The sequence below is a fragment of the Aethalodelphis obliquidens genome, unplaced genomic scaffold (genome assembly GCF_003676395.1).
Source record: "Aethalodelphis obliquidens isolate GAN/ISIS:26980383/991018 unplaced genomic scaffold, ASM367639v1 scaffold41, whole genome shotgun sequence".
In the NCBI taxonomy this organism is placed as follows: Eukaryota; Metazoa; Chordata; class Mammalia; order Artiodactyla; family Delphinidae; genus Aethalodelphis; species Aethalodelphis obliquidens.
The window spans coordinates 9,427,494-9,442,569 of record NW_020837985.1 but is presented as its reverse complement, the minus strand read 5'-3'; the positions used below and the strand labels follow the sequence as shown (position 1 = coordinate 9,442,569).

Genomic DNA, 15,076 nt, shown 5'->3' with positions numbered 1-15,076 from the left:
GGGCTGAGCCTGCTACCGAGGTCGGCCGAGGCCCTGGGCCTGGTCCAAGGCATCCTCTCCATCGCCAGCTGCTCACAGCGCAATTCTGAAGCTGCTGGGAGCAGGCTGCCTGCCCGGAGCTTCAGACCTAAGGAAGTGACATGCCTGCCACCTTCATTCCAATGCCGCCCCCCGCCCCAGTCCTCGCTCAGGTCCCCTGGACTATCTTCCGGTCCACAGCCATTGCCTCGGGTCATCGGGAAACTGTTAGCAAGAGTGACAAGGATCGTAGAAGCCCTCCTCTGGCTCTTTACCACACGCCGCACACTGTTTTAAAAGCATTGCATCATTCTGAAAGCATCCTCATTCCCACCCCCCAACAACCTCAGTTCACCTGCGACTCCTATTTGACTAACGGAATCACAGCAGCCTACAATGGCAAGGAACTTGTCCACCGTCACACACAGCTCGTGGTGGCAGAGCTGGGGTCAACCCCCCAGGTGGGCTCCAGCCCCCTCACCCTTAACCGCAGGAAGCAAGGCCGGGAGAGCGGTGACTAGAAAGGGCATCATAGCTCACGGGCAGAGTGTAGTCGTGGGCCAGGGCTCAGGACCCTGCACTGCTGTCCCCTCTCTTGGCCCTGATGGGTAGGGCAGAGTCGTGCAGGCTGTAGGATTCTTGGGAAAGACCCACTGCTTCGTTACAGCGACCAAAAGTATCTCCCTGACCCCCTCTGTGAGGCCGTGTAGGGGAATCAGACGCACTTAGATTCAAACCCAGATCCCCAGTTTACTAGCAATATGACCTTGTGCAACACTCTTAATCTCTCTGAGCCTCAGTTTTCTCATCTGTAAAACAGGGATTATGATCCCATTTTCACCTTCCTTCAAGAATCTCTGTGAGGGTGGAATGAAAGGTGTCTGGGGAAGTGAGCTGTAAACTGTAAAACACGAGACGGCTTCGCTACTCAAAGTGCAGTCCAGGGACCAGCTGCTTTGGCGTCCCTGAGAGGTTATTCGATAGGCAAAATCTTGGCCTTACCCTGACTTACTGACTCGGCATCTGCAGTGTTACCAGCCCCCAGGTAACGTGCATACACACTGCAGCCGGGGAGGTCCTGAGTGCAGGGCAGGGAGAGACAAGAGCTTGGAGGTCTGGCTGCTTATGAGAAGGTCTGACAGCTTCCGGGGAGGGTGGACAGGAAAGGGAGAGGGGAGTGAAGCTCCGTGAGATGGAGGGCCAAGGTGGGCAGCTGCAGGGAGCCCAGGGCCTATGGCCCTGCTGGGGACACCCCCGTATCACAGGCAGCCACATGAGCTTGCACAGGGCACACAGTGTGGACTCAGCTGGCCTCTGCCCGCAGCCTTCGTGTCTGCTCTGCAACTGAATCGCTCACCTGCAGGATGGGCCTCCCTGTCCCTTGCGCTGGGGGCAGCGTGGCTCCTCTCTAAATGTGTCCTGCGGGAAAGCAGCCCCAGACACTGAACAGGCTAAGCCACTGGGGCCCCGAGCTACCCAGCTCATCAACCTACCCTTTTTCAGATACACAGCTGGAGAGTCTCCACCCCTGCTCCTCGCTTTCACCCGGCACATCAGACTTCCAAAGCTGGTGGCCTCCGAGGTCCCCAGTGCATCTTCCTCCTAAACGTGGAAAGAGGCTGAATTATTGTCCGGTGACACTTAACAATTAAATTCAACAAACATTTATTAAATTCTAACCAAAGCTAGGCACGGGGCTTACAAAGATAAATAGAAGATTCCTGCTCCTTAGTTTCTCCCCATCTATTGAAGCACACAGACATGTAAGCAGTAAATTCCAGCCCAGAGTGTTAGCTGCAAAGACATGTGTAATAAAAGAGGAGATAATTACCCCTGAAGAAGGAGTGGTTAACTCTATTGAGAAAGGAGAGCTAGAAAATTTTCCCAGAAAAAGTGAATCTGGGTGGGGTTCTGACGTATAAATAAGAGTTTGTCAGGTGGAAACAAGAGACGGGGGATTGTAAGCAGAAGAAACGGCAGAGATGGAGACCTGGGATCCTGTGGGTGTTTTCATTAACTAGGTCTAGTTGTTCTCAGGGATTGGCACACCGCTTGTACACAGGGAGGATCAGGGGAAGGTTCTTTAGCCTGGAAATGGGGCGGTCAGGCTTCTAAAGGTCTTGCTGTTTTCCAGTGCCTCTGACCCCTAGGTCCAGAGCTCTTGCGTGTGGGCGTGGTAGGCTAAATCTGTATCAATTTCTGTCTTGTTTCTAGTATTTTGCCCCCTCCCTGCCCCCACCCCCTGCAAAGTTGCCCAACTTTGAGTTTCCCAGTTCAATTTTGGGAATTTGGGGAGGGCAGAGGCTAAAACAAAGGCGATTTGAAGGCAACAGCTCTCCTTGCTTTTTGAAAAAAACCCAAACTCACTGAACGGATGATGGTCTGAGGAGGGAAGAAGGGCCTTTGAGGAGGCGGGATTCCTGCAGACTGACAAGGACCTGAGTCTTGGGTCCCAGATTACAGGAGCCCTGGCCCCGTCTGCAGTCAGGCTCTGCTGGGTGGCGGCGGGCACTGAGGGAGGGGGCGGAGGGAACCCAAAGCACGGGGCCCCTGCCTCAGCAAGAGTCCCTTCCCCACCCCGAGCCTGGCCCAGACCCAGTGGTGCCAAGGGGCCTGAAGTCGGCTCCTGGAACCGTGGCCTCGGCTCTGGACTGAGTGGACCGATCCCTCACGGTCAAAGGCACTGCAGGGCCCTGGCCCCAGAGAGGAGCCTTACTAATGGTTGAGATGGAATCCCCGTCGACCTGATGTGTGGATAAGACACTAACAACAATGGTGACGACTAGGACAAAGGTCACTGAGCATTTCCTTTGTAGCAGAAACTGTCCTGTGAGTTTTCCCACGTATGACTTCACAACAGTCCTGTGACGCGGGTGCCGTTATTACCCCATATTTATGAGGGCTCTGAGGAACCAAGGTGCAAAAGAGCAACAAGCAAGTAGTGGGACTGGGACTTGAACCCAGGCAACCTGGCTCCAGAGTCGCCTTCTAACTGCTCTCCCTGTAAGACAGTATCTCTCGTGGTGAGGGGTTGAAGTTAGAGTTAGTTCTTCTTTTGTCTTTTTTAATAAAATGAAATGTTGTATATCTTGTAGACTAAAATCCACACTTACTGAGCAAGCACCTGTCAGCAGAAGATCAGATGATCAATAATCTAAGATATTTACTCACAGAAATGCCAGGTGCTTAGTAAGCGCTCAACAAATGTCAGCTCTTTCTGTTATTTTTAATTCTATAAGCTGGTTCTGATCCCTTAGGGAAACACAAGTAGCAGACGTTCTTTAGATCAGGGATTCCCAAGGATGTGACAGTTGCCTAGGGAACCACTGTCACTGACAGCTGTGACCCTCAGACCACAAAGGACCTGACAGAAGTCTGGACAGAGGTGTCTCATTATTAGCAGAATCACTCACCATGGACCAGCCAAGATGCGGGAGCACCACCTGGACCCTGATAACAAATAAGCCCAGCCTGTCTGCACTGTCCCAGGGCAGGAGAGGTGACACTGAGAGCACGGCTCAGTACTGACCTTAATGGGTTAAGGTGGTGAGTTCTTGCTGAGTGTCACCCGTCTACTAGCCCATCCTCCCTCCCCGACCCCACCCCCTTTTCCCCCTGATATATCTTAAGGCAGGTCTGAATCATGATCGCAAAAACAAACAAAGGCGCCGTCATCCTCCTCAAAATGCTTTAAACTCAAAGAAGTGAACGTGTCCTCAGCAATCTACTGTGTGTATGGAGTTAGTCTCTCAGATCCTCACCAGACTCCATCTTACCGATGACGAGACAGAGGTTAAGGAACCTGCACATGGTAAACAGCCCCAAAATGACAGGGTTGAGATTCAATCCAAGACAGCTCCCTACTTTTCTCAAGATCCTACAGCTCCAGGCCCCAGCTTGAGTCCTAAAATTCAGGGGTCCACCTTCCATGCGGTTTCTGGGCTGTCACTTATGAATATGCACTTGCACACAAGCACTGGTACCTGGTGCTGATGCAAAACTGCTAACAGGGGACTTCCCTGGTGATACAGTGGTTAAGAATCCACCTGCCAATGCAGGGGACACGGGTTCGAGCCCTAGTCTGGGAAGATCCCACATGCCGAGGAGCAACTAAGCCTATGCGCCACAACTACTAAGCCTGCGCTCTAGACCCCATGAGCCACAGCTACTGAGCCCGTGTGCTACAACTACTGAAACCCGCGTGCCTAGAGCCCGTGCTCCACAACAAGAGAAGTCACCGCAATGAGAAGCCCACACACCGCAACTAAGAGTGGCCCCCACTCGCCACAACTAGAGAAAGCCCACATGCAGCAATGAAGACCCAACGCAGCCAAAAATAAATAAATAAAATAAATAAATGTATTTAAAAAAAAACTGCTAACAAATCTATATGCCCTTAAATGTGAGATAAATGAGGTCCATGCAAAGAATGGATTGGTATGTTGCCATTAAAAAGAACAAGGGTCATTTTTTAGATACAGAAAGATAAATATTATGTAAGAAAATCAAGGTAGAAAAGAATATGCATTGTAAAATATTAGCATGTAAACAAAATGTTTTTATGTAATAAACACTTATAAACACATAGAAATGTTCTGGAAGGATCCATAAGGAATGGAGGAGGGAAAATGGAGATTTGCATGTGGCTAAGAGTTAGGAAGTTAGGAGAATTGCTTTTCACTGCATACCTTTCTGTCCTAATTCATGGTAACAATGAAATTGCTGATACCCGACCAGCTTTCACTTACTGAAACAGCAATTTCATGTGGTTCTAACTAATATTTAACTTTCTTTTCCGTTTTAAGCCATAATCATGTTTTACTTCTACAATGGGAAGGAATGCTGGGGTCTGGGGCTCAGAGAGACAGATGGTATTTTGGTCTCTGGACAATGTCCTGGTGCGTCCAGTGGCCCAAGCTACCCAATGAGATAAGCAGGTGGGGGACAGAAGGAGGGGGCTCATCACTGAAATCCTCTTCTGATGGATCTGTCTGGAAATGGTGCTGCTCAGATAAACAGTCCCTAAGTTAACTTCATCCTGAGCCATCACTGGTCCTCTGCAGTTTTAATTTCCCAAAGTCCCATCGTTTTGAAGAAATGGAGGTAACGTGGTATCAGCTATTGACAATCTCATTCCATCACCTGATCAAAGTGGTGTCAATTCAATCAGGGCATGTCTGATGTAGGACAAGAGACAGGCCCACCATGCAGCTGCCACGACTCACCCGACCAGAAGTTGTGCAGGCGAAGTTGTCACTTGCCCAAGCATAGAAATCGCAGGAGACTTCTGATCCCACCGTGGACACCGTGAGGAAGCTGCAGGTTTCATCTAGAGCACAGTCTGCAAGCACCATGGGACAGTCACCCACCAGTCCCTCAGGAGATGCTGAGGACAGACGGACACATACCCCCTACTCCCTGCCCCCCCAAACACACACACACACACACACACACACACACACACACACACAGTAACATGGGTTACAATGACTATTCATGGAGGACTGGAGGATTATGAGACAATGCTCGTAAAGATGAATACTCAATAAGTGGTAGCTGTTATTACCCACCCCTGGCCCGACCGCTGAAATAAACAGATACATCTCCTGATCTGGACAAAATGCTCTACAAGGAACGAATGTCCTTCAGTTCTGCTCCCTAACATCTGGCAGAGCCTCGTTCTTGGCAGGTGGTGGATGCACTATAAACTTCTAACTGAAATTATGAGTTGGATGCACATTTTGAGAATCAAGTGATTTACAAAGTATTTTTTATACCGTATATTTGATGATCATTTCAAGGGTTGTACTTGATGTGTCTTGCAAGATCAGCACAGCATATTCGTACGGCACCACCCAGGTGCCCGGCCCCTCACCTGCCAAGCACTGCGTCAGTGAGGACTCAGAACTGGGAACTTCGGACTTGACCAGCACAGCGACATCTGCATCGAAGATCACCTTAGATTCTGGGAGCTTCTCAAATTTCCTCATCACTGAAAGGAAAGCAAATCTATGAGATTTGACTCTGAGGGGTCTGGGGCCGCTGCAGAGAAGCCAAAAAGAGTTTTAGGTCAAGAAATCACTTCCCACTCACAGCCCTTGGTCACACAGGTGTTCCAAAAAGAGAAATTCCCTTTTAAGCGTAGTTCCAGAATGCTGCCTCATGGCTAATACTGACAGCTGTAACTTGCCATGTCTCCTTTTTCCACCTCATTGTCAGGAAGTAAGAAGAATAATTTAATATTGTATTAGTCCTCACAACTCCCTTTTTCACATTGATATTGATTTTCTATCTAAATTTATATTTCCTTGTCCTTATCTTTTTTTTTTTTTTGCAGTACGCGGGCCTATCACCGCTGTGGCCTCTCCCATTGCGGAGCACAGGCTCCGGACGCACAGGCTCAGCGGCCATGGCTCACGGGGCCAGCCGCTCCGCGGCATGTGGGATCTTCCCGGACTGGGGCACGAACCCGTGTCCCCTGCATCAGCAGGCGGACTCTCAACCACCGCACCACCAGGGAAGCCCATTGTCCTTATCTTTGAATGCTAATGATATCTCATAATTATTTTATGTATAATTCTATAAATAAAATATTTTATTTATAATGATATCTCATATTTATTTTAAAACAACTTGTCCACTTTCTGGAAAGAAGTTAGTTATTTTTAAAAGACAAATAAAACATGTGCACATGGGTTCACGTAAGTCTGAAAATGTGTCATGAGGCTCAGATATGTTTATGATAGTATTTGTTTAAATATGTTAGCATCTGTTTTCCCAGGTACCATCAACACACCTGAGCTCCTATCTGTAGGAATGACAGAGTCACATGCTCATGGAACTAGATAAGAGAGGAGAAAGAAATAAAATTTCTCCAGGCTATGAGACTTGGAACTCACTTTTCACCAAGCAAAAAGCACTGCATGTAACTCTCAAGGAATGAGACTTATCTGACAAGCCAAAATGCCCAAGACTGTCAATATTTTGCAGGTAACTATCAAAAACAAACCCTGAAGTGCATGAGTACTAGTTTTTTGTAGACATGATTATAAACATGTATGTAAGTCCTCATTCTCACACATATCCACTGCTTTATAAAAGAGACCATGTCTGAGTTGGTTTTCATCATGTCAATAAATTCAAAGCCATCCAAAGCAATATATTCTCAGTTTTCATAATAAGTGCAGAAAAAAGTTTATTACCTTTGGAGTGGGAATGGGAGAGGGCAGCATTAATATAATAGAAATGGCATGTATTAAGCCTCTAAAAATCTTGATATCTCTAATTTTGAGAGGACCTTCAAGATGGCAGAGGAGTAAGACGTGGAGATCACCTTCCTCCCCACAAATACATCAAAAATACATCTACACGTGGAACAACTCCTACAGAACACCTACTGAACGCTGGCAGAAGACCTCAGACTTCCCAAAAGGCAAGAAACTCCCCACGTACCTGGGGTAGGGCAAAAGAAAAAAGCAAAAACAGAGAAAAAAGAATAGGGATGGGACCTGCCCCTCTGGGAGGGAGCTGTGAAGGAGGAAAGGTTTCCACGCACTAGGAAGCCCCTTCACTGGTGGAGACGGGGGTGAGCAGGGGGGAAGCTTCAGAGCCATGCAGGAGAGTGCAGCCACAGGGGTGCGGAGGGCAAAGCAGAGAGATTCCTGCACAGAGGATCGGTGCCGACCGGCACTCACCAGCCAGAGAGGCTTGTCTGCTCACACTCCAGGGCAGGCGGGGGCTGGGAGCTGAGGCTCGGGCTTCGGAGGTCGGATCCCAGGAAGAGGACTGGGGTTGGCTGCGTTAACACAGCCTGAACAGGCTAGTGCACCACAGCTAGCCAAGAGGGAGTCCGGGAAAAACTCTGGACCTGCCTAAGAGGCAAGACACCATTGTTTCTTGGTGTGCGAGGAGAGGGGATTCAGAGCACGGCCTAAACGAGCTCCAGAGATGGGTGTGAGCTGCAGCTATCAGCACAGACACCAGAGACAGGCATGAGATGCTAAGGCTGCTGCTGCAGCCACCAAGAAGCCTGTGTGTGAGAGCAGGTCACTCTCCACACCTCCCCTCCCAGGAGCCTGTGCAGCCCACCACTGCCAGGGTCCCATGACTCAGGGACAACTTCCCCAGGAGAATGCACGGCGCAACCCAGGCTGCTGCAATGTCATGCTGGCCTCTGCCACCGCAGGCTCGCCCCGCACTCCGTGCCCCTCCCTCCTCCCGGCCTGAGTGAGCCAGAGACCCCGAATCAGCGGCTCCTTTAACCCCGTCCTGTCTGAGCGAAGAACAGACGCCCTCCAGCGACCTACATGCAGAGGCGGGGACAAATCCAAAGCTGAGCCCCTGGGAGTTGTGCTAACAAAGAAGAGAAAGGGAAATCTCTCCCAGCAGCCTCAGAAGCAGCAGATTAAATCTCAACAGTCAACTCCATGTACCCTGCATCTGTGGAATACCTGAATAGACAAGGAATCAGCCCAAAATTGAGGCGGTGGACTTTGAGAACAACTGTAGACTTGGGGTTTGCTGTATGCAACTGATTAGTTTCTGATTTTTATGTTTATCTCAGTATAGTTCTTAGTGCTTGTTATCATTGTGGATTTGTTTCTTGGTTTCCTTGCTCTCTTTTTTTATTACTTTTTAAATTTTTTATTATATATATATATATTTTTATTTCAGTAACTTTATTTTATTTTATTTTTCTGTCTTTTTTTCTCCCTTTTTTTCTGAGCGGTGTGGCTGACAGGGTCTTGGTGTTCCGGCTGGGTGTCAGTCCTGAGCCTCTGAGGTGGGAGAGCCAAGTTCAGGACATTGCTCCACCAGAAACCTCCTGGCCCCACGTAATATCAGTCAGCGAGAGCTCTCCCAGAGATCTCCATCTCAAAGCTAAGACCCAGCTCCACTCAACGACCAGCAAGCTCCACTGCTGGACATCCCATGCCAAACAGCTAGCAATATAGGAACACAACCCCACCCATTAGCAGAGAGGTTGCCTAAAATCATAATAAGTTCAAAGACACCCCAAAACACACCACCAGGGGCAGTCCTGTCCACCAGAAAGACAAGATCCAGCCTCATCCACCAGAACACAGGCACCAGTCCCCTCCACCAGGAAGCCTACACAACCCACTGAACCAACCTCACCCACTGGGGGACAGACACCAAAAACAACGGGAACTATGAACCTGCAGCCTGCGAAAAGAAGACCCCAAACACAGTAAGTTTAGCAAAATGAGAAGACAGAGAAATACACAGCAGATGAGAGAGCAAGGTAAAAACCTACCAGACCAAACAAATGAAGAGGAAATAGGCAGTCTACCTGAAAAACAATTCAGAGTAATGATAGTAAACATGATGCAAAATCTTGGAAATAGAATGGAGAAAATACAAGAAATGTTTAACAAGGACCTAGAACTATAGAGCAAACAATGATGAAAAAAACAATAAATGAAATTGAAAATTCTCTAGAAGGAATCAATGGCAGGATAACTGAGGCAGAAGAACGGATAAGTGACCTGGAAGATAAAATGGTGGAAATAACTACTGCAGAGCAGAATAAAGAAAAAAGAATGAAAAGAATTGAGGACAGCCTCAGAGACCCCTGGGACAACATTAAACACACAAACATTCAAATTATAGGGGTCCCAGAAGAAGAAGAGAAAAAGAAAGGGACTGAGAAATATTTGAAGAGATTATAGTTGAAAACTTCCTTAATATGGGAAAGGAAATAGTCAATCAAGTCGAGGAAGCACACAAAGTCCCATACGGGATAAATCCAAGGAGAAACATGCCAAGACACATATTAATCAACCTATCAAAAAATAAATACAAAGAAAAAATATTAAAAGCAGCAAGGGAAAAACAACAAATAACATACAAGGGAATCCCCATAAGGTTAACAGCTGATCTTTCAGCAGAAACTCTGCAAGTCAGAAGGGAGTGGCAGGACATATTTAAACTGATGAAAGGGAAAAACGTACCACCAAGATGACTCTACCCAGTAAGGATCTCATTCAGATTCGATAGACAAATTAAAACATTTACAGACAAGCAAAAGCTAAGAAAAGTCAGCACCACCATGCCAGCTTTACAACAAATGCGAAAGGAACTTCTCTAGGCAGGAAACACAAGAGAAGGAAAAGATGTACAAAAACAAACCCAAAACAATTAAGAAAATGGTAATAGGAATATACATATCGATAATTACCTTATATGTAAATGGATAAAATGCTCCAACCAAAAGTCATAGACTGTCTGAATGAATACAAAAACAAGACCCATATATATGCTGTCTACAAGAGACCCACTTCAGACCTAGGGACGCATATGGACTAAAAGTGAGGGGATGGAAAAAGATATTCCATGGAAACGGAAATCAAAAGAAAGCTGGAGTAGCAATACTCATATCAGATAAAATAGACTTTAAAATAAAGACTGTTACAAGAGACAAAGAAGGACACTACATAATGATCAAGGGATCAATCCAAGAAGAAGATATAACAATTGTAAATATTTATGCACCCAACATAGGAGCACCTCAATACATAAGGCAAATGCTAACAGCCATAAAGGGGGAAATCGACAGTAACAGAATAATAGTAAAGGACTTTAACACCCCACTTTCACCAATGGACAGATCATCCAAAATGAAAATAAATAAGGAAACACAAGCTTTAAATGACACATTAAATAAGATGGACGTAACGGATATTTATAGGACATTCCATCCAAAAACAACAGAATACACTTTCTTCTCAAGTGCTCAGGGAACATTCACCAGGATAGATCATATCTTGGGTCACAAATCAAGCCTTGGTAAATTTAAGAAAATTGAAATCATATCAAGTATCTTTTCCAACCACAACTCTATGAGACTAGACATCAATTACAGGAAGAAAACTGTAAAAAATACAAACACATGGAGGCTAAACAATACACTACTAAATAACCAAGAGATCACTAAAGAAATCAAAGAGGATTTCAAAAAATACCTAGAAACAAATGACAATGAAAACACAACAACCCAAAACCTATGGGATGCAGCAAAAGTAGTTCTAAGAGGGAAGTTTACAGCAATACAATCCTACCTCAAGAAACAAGAAAAATCTCAAACAACCTAACTTTAAACCTAAAGCAATTACAGAAAGAAGAACAAAAAAAAACCCCAAGTTAGCAGAAGGAAAGAAATCATAAAGATGAGATCAGAAATAAATGAAAAAGAAATGAAGGAAACGATTGTAAAGATCAATAAAACTAAAAGCTGGTTCTTTGAGAAGATAAACAAAATTGATAAACCATTAGCCAGACTCATGAAGAAAAAAAGAGACAAGAACTCAAATCAACAGAATTAGAAATGAAAAAAGAGAAGTAACAACTGACACTGCAGAAATACAAAGAATCATGAGAGATTACTACAAGCAACTATATGCCAATAAAATGGACAAATTATTATAAAAGCATAACCTTCCAAGACTGAACCAGGAAGAAATAGAAAATATGAACCAACCAATCACAAGCACTTAAAATGAAACTGTGATTAAAAATGTTCCAACAAACAAAAGCCCAGGACCAGATGGCTTCACAGGCGAATCCATCAAACATTTAGAGAAGAGCTAACACCTATCCTTCTCAAACTCTTCCAAAATATAGCAGAGGGAAGAACACTCCCAAACTCATTCTATGAGGCCACCATCACCCTGATACCAAAACCAGAGAAAGATGTCACAAAAAAAGAAAACTACAGGCCAATATCACTGATGAACATAGATGCAAAAATCCTCAAGAAGATACTAGCAAACAGAATCCAACAGCACATTAAAAGGATCATACACCATGATCAAGTGGGGTTTATCCCAGGAATGCAAGGATTCTTCAATATATGCAAATCAATCAATGTGATAAACCATATTAACAAATTGAAGGAGAAAAACCATATGATCATCTCAATCGATGCAGAGAAAGCTTTTGATAAAATTCAACACCCATTTATGATAAAACCCATCCAGAAAGTAGGCATAGAGGGAGCTTACCTCAACATAATAAAGGCCATATATGGCAAATCCACAGCCAACATCATTCTCAATGGTGAAAAACTGAAACCACTTCCACAAAGATCAGGAATAAGACAAGGTTGCCCACTCTCACTGTTATTATTCAACATAGTTTTGGAAGTTTTAGCCACAGCAATCAGAGAAGAAAAAGAAATAAAAGGAATACAAATCAGAAAAGAAGAAGTAAAACTGTCACTGTTTGCAGATGACATGATACTATACATAGAGAACCCTAAAGATGCTACCAGAAAACTACTAGAGCTAATCATTGAATTTAGTAAAGTAGCAAGATACAAAATTAATGCACAGAAATCTCTGGCATTCCTATATACTAATGATGAAAACTCTGAAATTGAAATCAAGAAAAGACTCCCATTTACCATTACAACAAAAGGAATAAAATACCTAAGAATAAACCTACCTAAGGAGACAAAAGACCTGTTTGTAGAAAACTATAAGACACTGATGAAAGAAATTAAAGATGATAGAAACAGATGGAGATATATATCATGTTCTTGGATTGGAAGAATCAACATTGTGAAAATGACTATACTATCCAAAGCAATCTACAGATTCAATGCAATCCCTATCAAACTACCAATAGCATTTTTCACAGAACTAGAACAAAACATTTCACAATTTGTATGGAAACACAAAAGACCCCAAACAGCCAAATCAATCTTGAGAAAGAAAAATGGAGCGGGAGGAATCAGGCTCCCTGACTTCAGACTATACTACAAAGCTACAGTAATCAAGACAGTAATGGTACTGGCACAAAAACAGAAATATAGATCAATGGAACAGGATAGAAAGCCCAGAGATAAACCCACAAACATATGGCCACCTTATCTTTGATAAAGGAGGTAAGGATATACAGTGGAGAAAAGACAGCCTCTTCCATAAGTGGTGCTGGGAAAACTGGACAGCTACATGTAAAAGAATGAAATTAGAACAGTCCCTAACCCCATACACAAAAATAAACTCAAAATGGATCAAAGACCTAAATGTAAGGCCAGACACAATAAAACTCTTAGAGGAAAACATAGGCAGAACACTCTATGACATAAATCACAGCAAGATCCTTTTTGGCCCACCTCCTACAGAAATGGAAATAAAAACAAAAATAAACAAATGGGACCTAATGAAATGTAAAACCTTTTGCACAGCAAAAGAAACCATAAACAAGATGAAAAGACAGTACTCAGAATGGGAGAAAATGTTTGCAAACAAAGCAACTGACAAAGGATTCATCTCCAAAATATACAAGCAGCTCATGCAGCTCAATATCAAAAAAACAAACAACCCAATCCAAAAATGGGCAGAAGGCCTAAATAGATGTTTCTCCAAAGAAGATATACAGATTGCCAACAAATACATGAAAGGATGCTCAACATCACTAATCGTTAGAGAAATGCAAGTCAAAACTACAGTGAGGTATCACCTCACACCAGTCAGAATGGCCATCATCAAAAATTCTATAAACAATAAATGCTGGAGAGGGTGTGGAGAAAAGGAACCCTCTTGCACTGTTGGTGGGAATGTAAATTGGTACAGCCAGTATGGAGAACAGTATGGAGGTTCCTTAAAAAACTAAAAACAGAATTACCATATGACCCAGAAATCCCAGTACTGGGCATATACCCTGAGAAAACCATAAATCAAAAAGAGTCATGTAACACAATGTTCATTGCAGCACTATTTACAATAGCCAGGATGTGGAAGCAACCTAAGTGTCCATTGACAGATGAATGGATAAAGAAGATGTGGCACATATATACAATGGAATATTACTCAGCCATAAAAAGAAACGAAATTGAGTAATTTGTAGTGAGGTGGATGGACCTAGAGTCTGTCATACAGAGTGAAGTAAGTCAGAAATAGAAAAACAAATACCATATGCTAACACATATATATGGAGTCTAAAAAAAAAAAAAAAGGAAAGGTGCTGGAGAACTTAGGGGAAGGACAGGAATAAAGACGCAGACATAGAGAATGGACTTGAGGACATGAGGAAGGGGGAAGGGTAAGCTGGCACGTAGTGAGAGAGTGGCATAGACATATACACTACCAAATGTAAAATAGATAGCTAGTGGGAAGCAGCCGCATAGCACAGGGAGATCAGCTCAGTGCTTTGTGACCATCTAGAGGGGTGGGATAGGGAGGGTGGGAGGGAGACACAAAAGGGAGGGGCTATGGGGATATATGTATACGTATAACTGATTCACTTTGTGATACAGCAGAAACTAACACAACATTGTAAAGCAATTATACTCCAATAAAGATGCTAAAAAACAAATTCTAAAATACAAATTCTAATTTTACAAAGTGGTCCTTCATTGATCATTGAAGTTGCCAAGTTCATGTGCTCAGCCCATACTCAGTCCCTCCGCTCTCATCTCCTCCTCTCTTTTTTATTTTTTATACTCCTTGTTATCCTATGTATGGGGATCAGAAGCTGCAGTCCAGCAAACACCACGTTATAGGCAGCCAGTGTCCCTGAGGCTTGGTTGCTATGGACCAGCAGCTTACAGCATTCTAGGAGACTAAATAAAATTTGAAACATTTTTCAGTTTCCAATTAAAATCTTCTCAGGAGCCATAAATGGTGTTAAGTTTAGCACTTCAGTTAGAGAATCTGCTGGTTTTCACACAAGGGACACCTTGGTGATGGAGGTCCTGACATTTCAGAGTTCTGTGAAGAAGCTCATTGACAAACAGAACAGAAACAATTTATGAACTGAGCTACCAATGATTCCGTGGAATATTGAGTTAGTGTGCAGATTTATACATTCTGTTGGTGTAATCTGCCACATGCCTTACAGATAGTTACGAATTTACATACATAACAGATATTTACAAATGTTTGGGGGAAAGTATAAAGGGTCAGCATCTGGGCACATCGCTCTATTTTATCATGATTCCGCACAGTGTACTGTGGCTATTTATGTGCCTGTCTCTTTCCAAGACAAGGATAATGTTCTGATGATAATGTGAACACCCGCCAGCTAGGATAGT

The 15,076-nt window shown here is 44.2% G+C and overlaps 1 protein-coding gene across 1 annotated transcript in view; it reads right to left on the bottom strand.

Moving 5' to 3' along the window:
* TG (thyroglobulin) overlaps positions 1 to 15,076 on the bottom strand; it is a 242,372-nt gene that overhangs the window by 172,088 nt on the left and 55,208 nt on the right. Inside the window, exons 23-25 of the mRNA XM_027132515.1 lie at positions 5,894 to 6,010; positions 5,244 to 5,359; positions 1,512 to 1,620 (exon numbers count right to left, since the gene is read on the bottom strand). Coding sequence (XP_026988316.1) covers positions 1,512 to 1,620; positions 5,244 to 5,359; positions 5,894 to 6,010 — 342 coding nt within the window. The remainder of the gene's footprint in view (positions 1 to 1,511; positions 1,621 to 5,243; positions 5,360 to 5,893; positions 6,011 to 15,076) is intronic.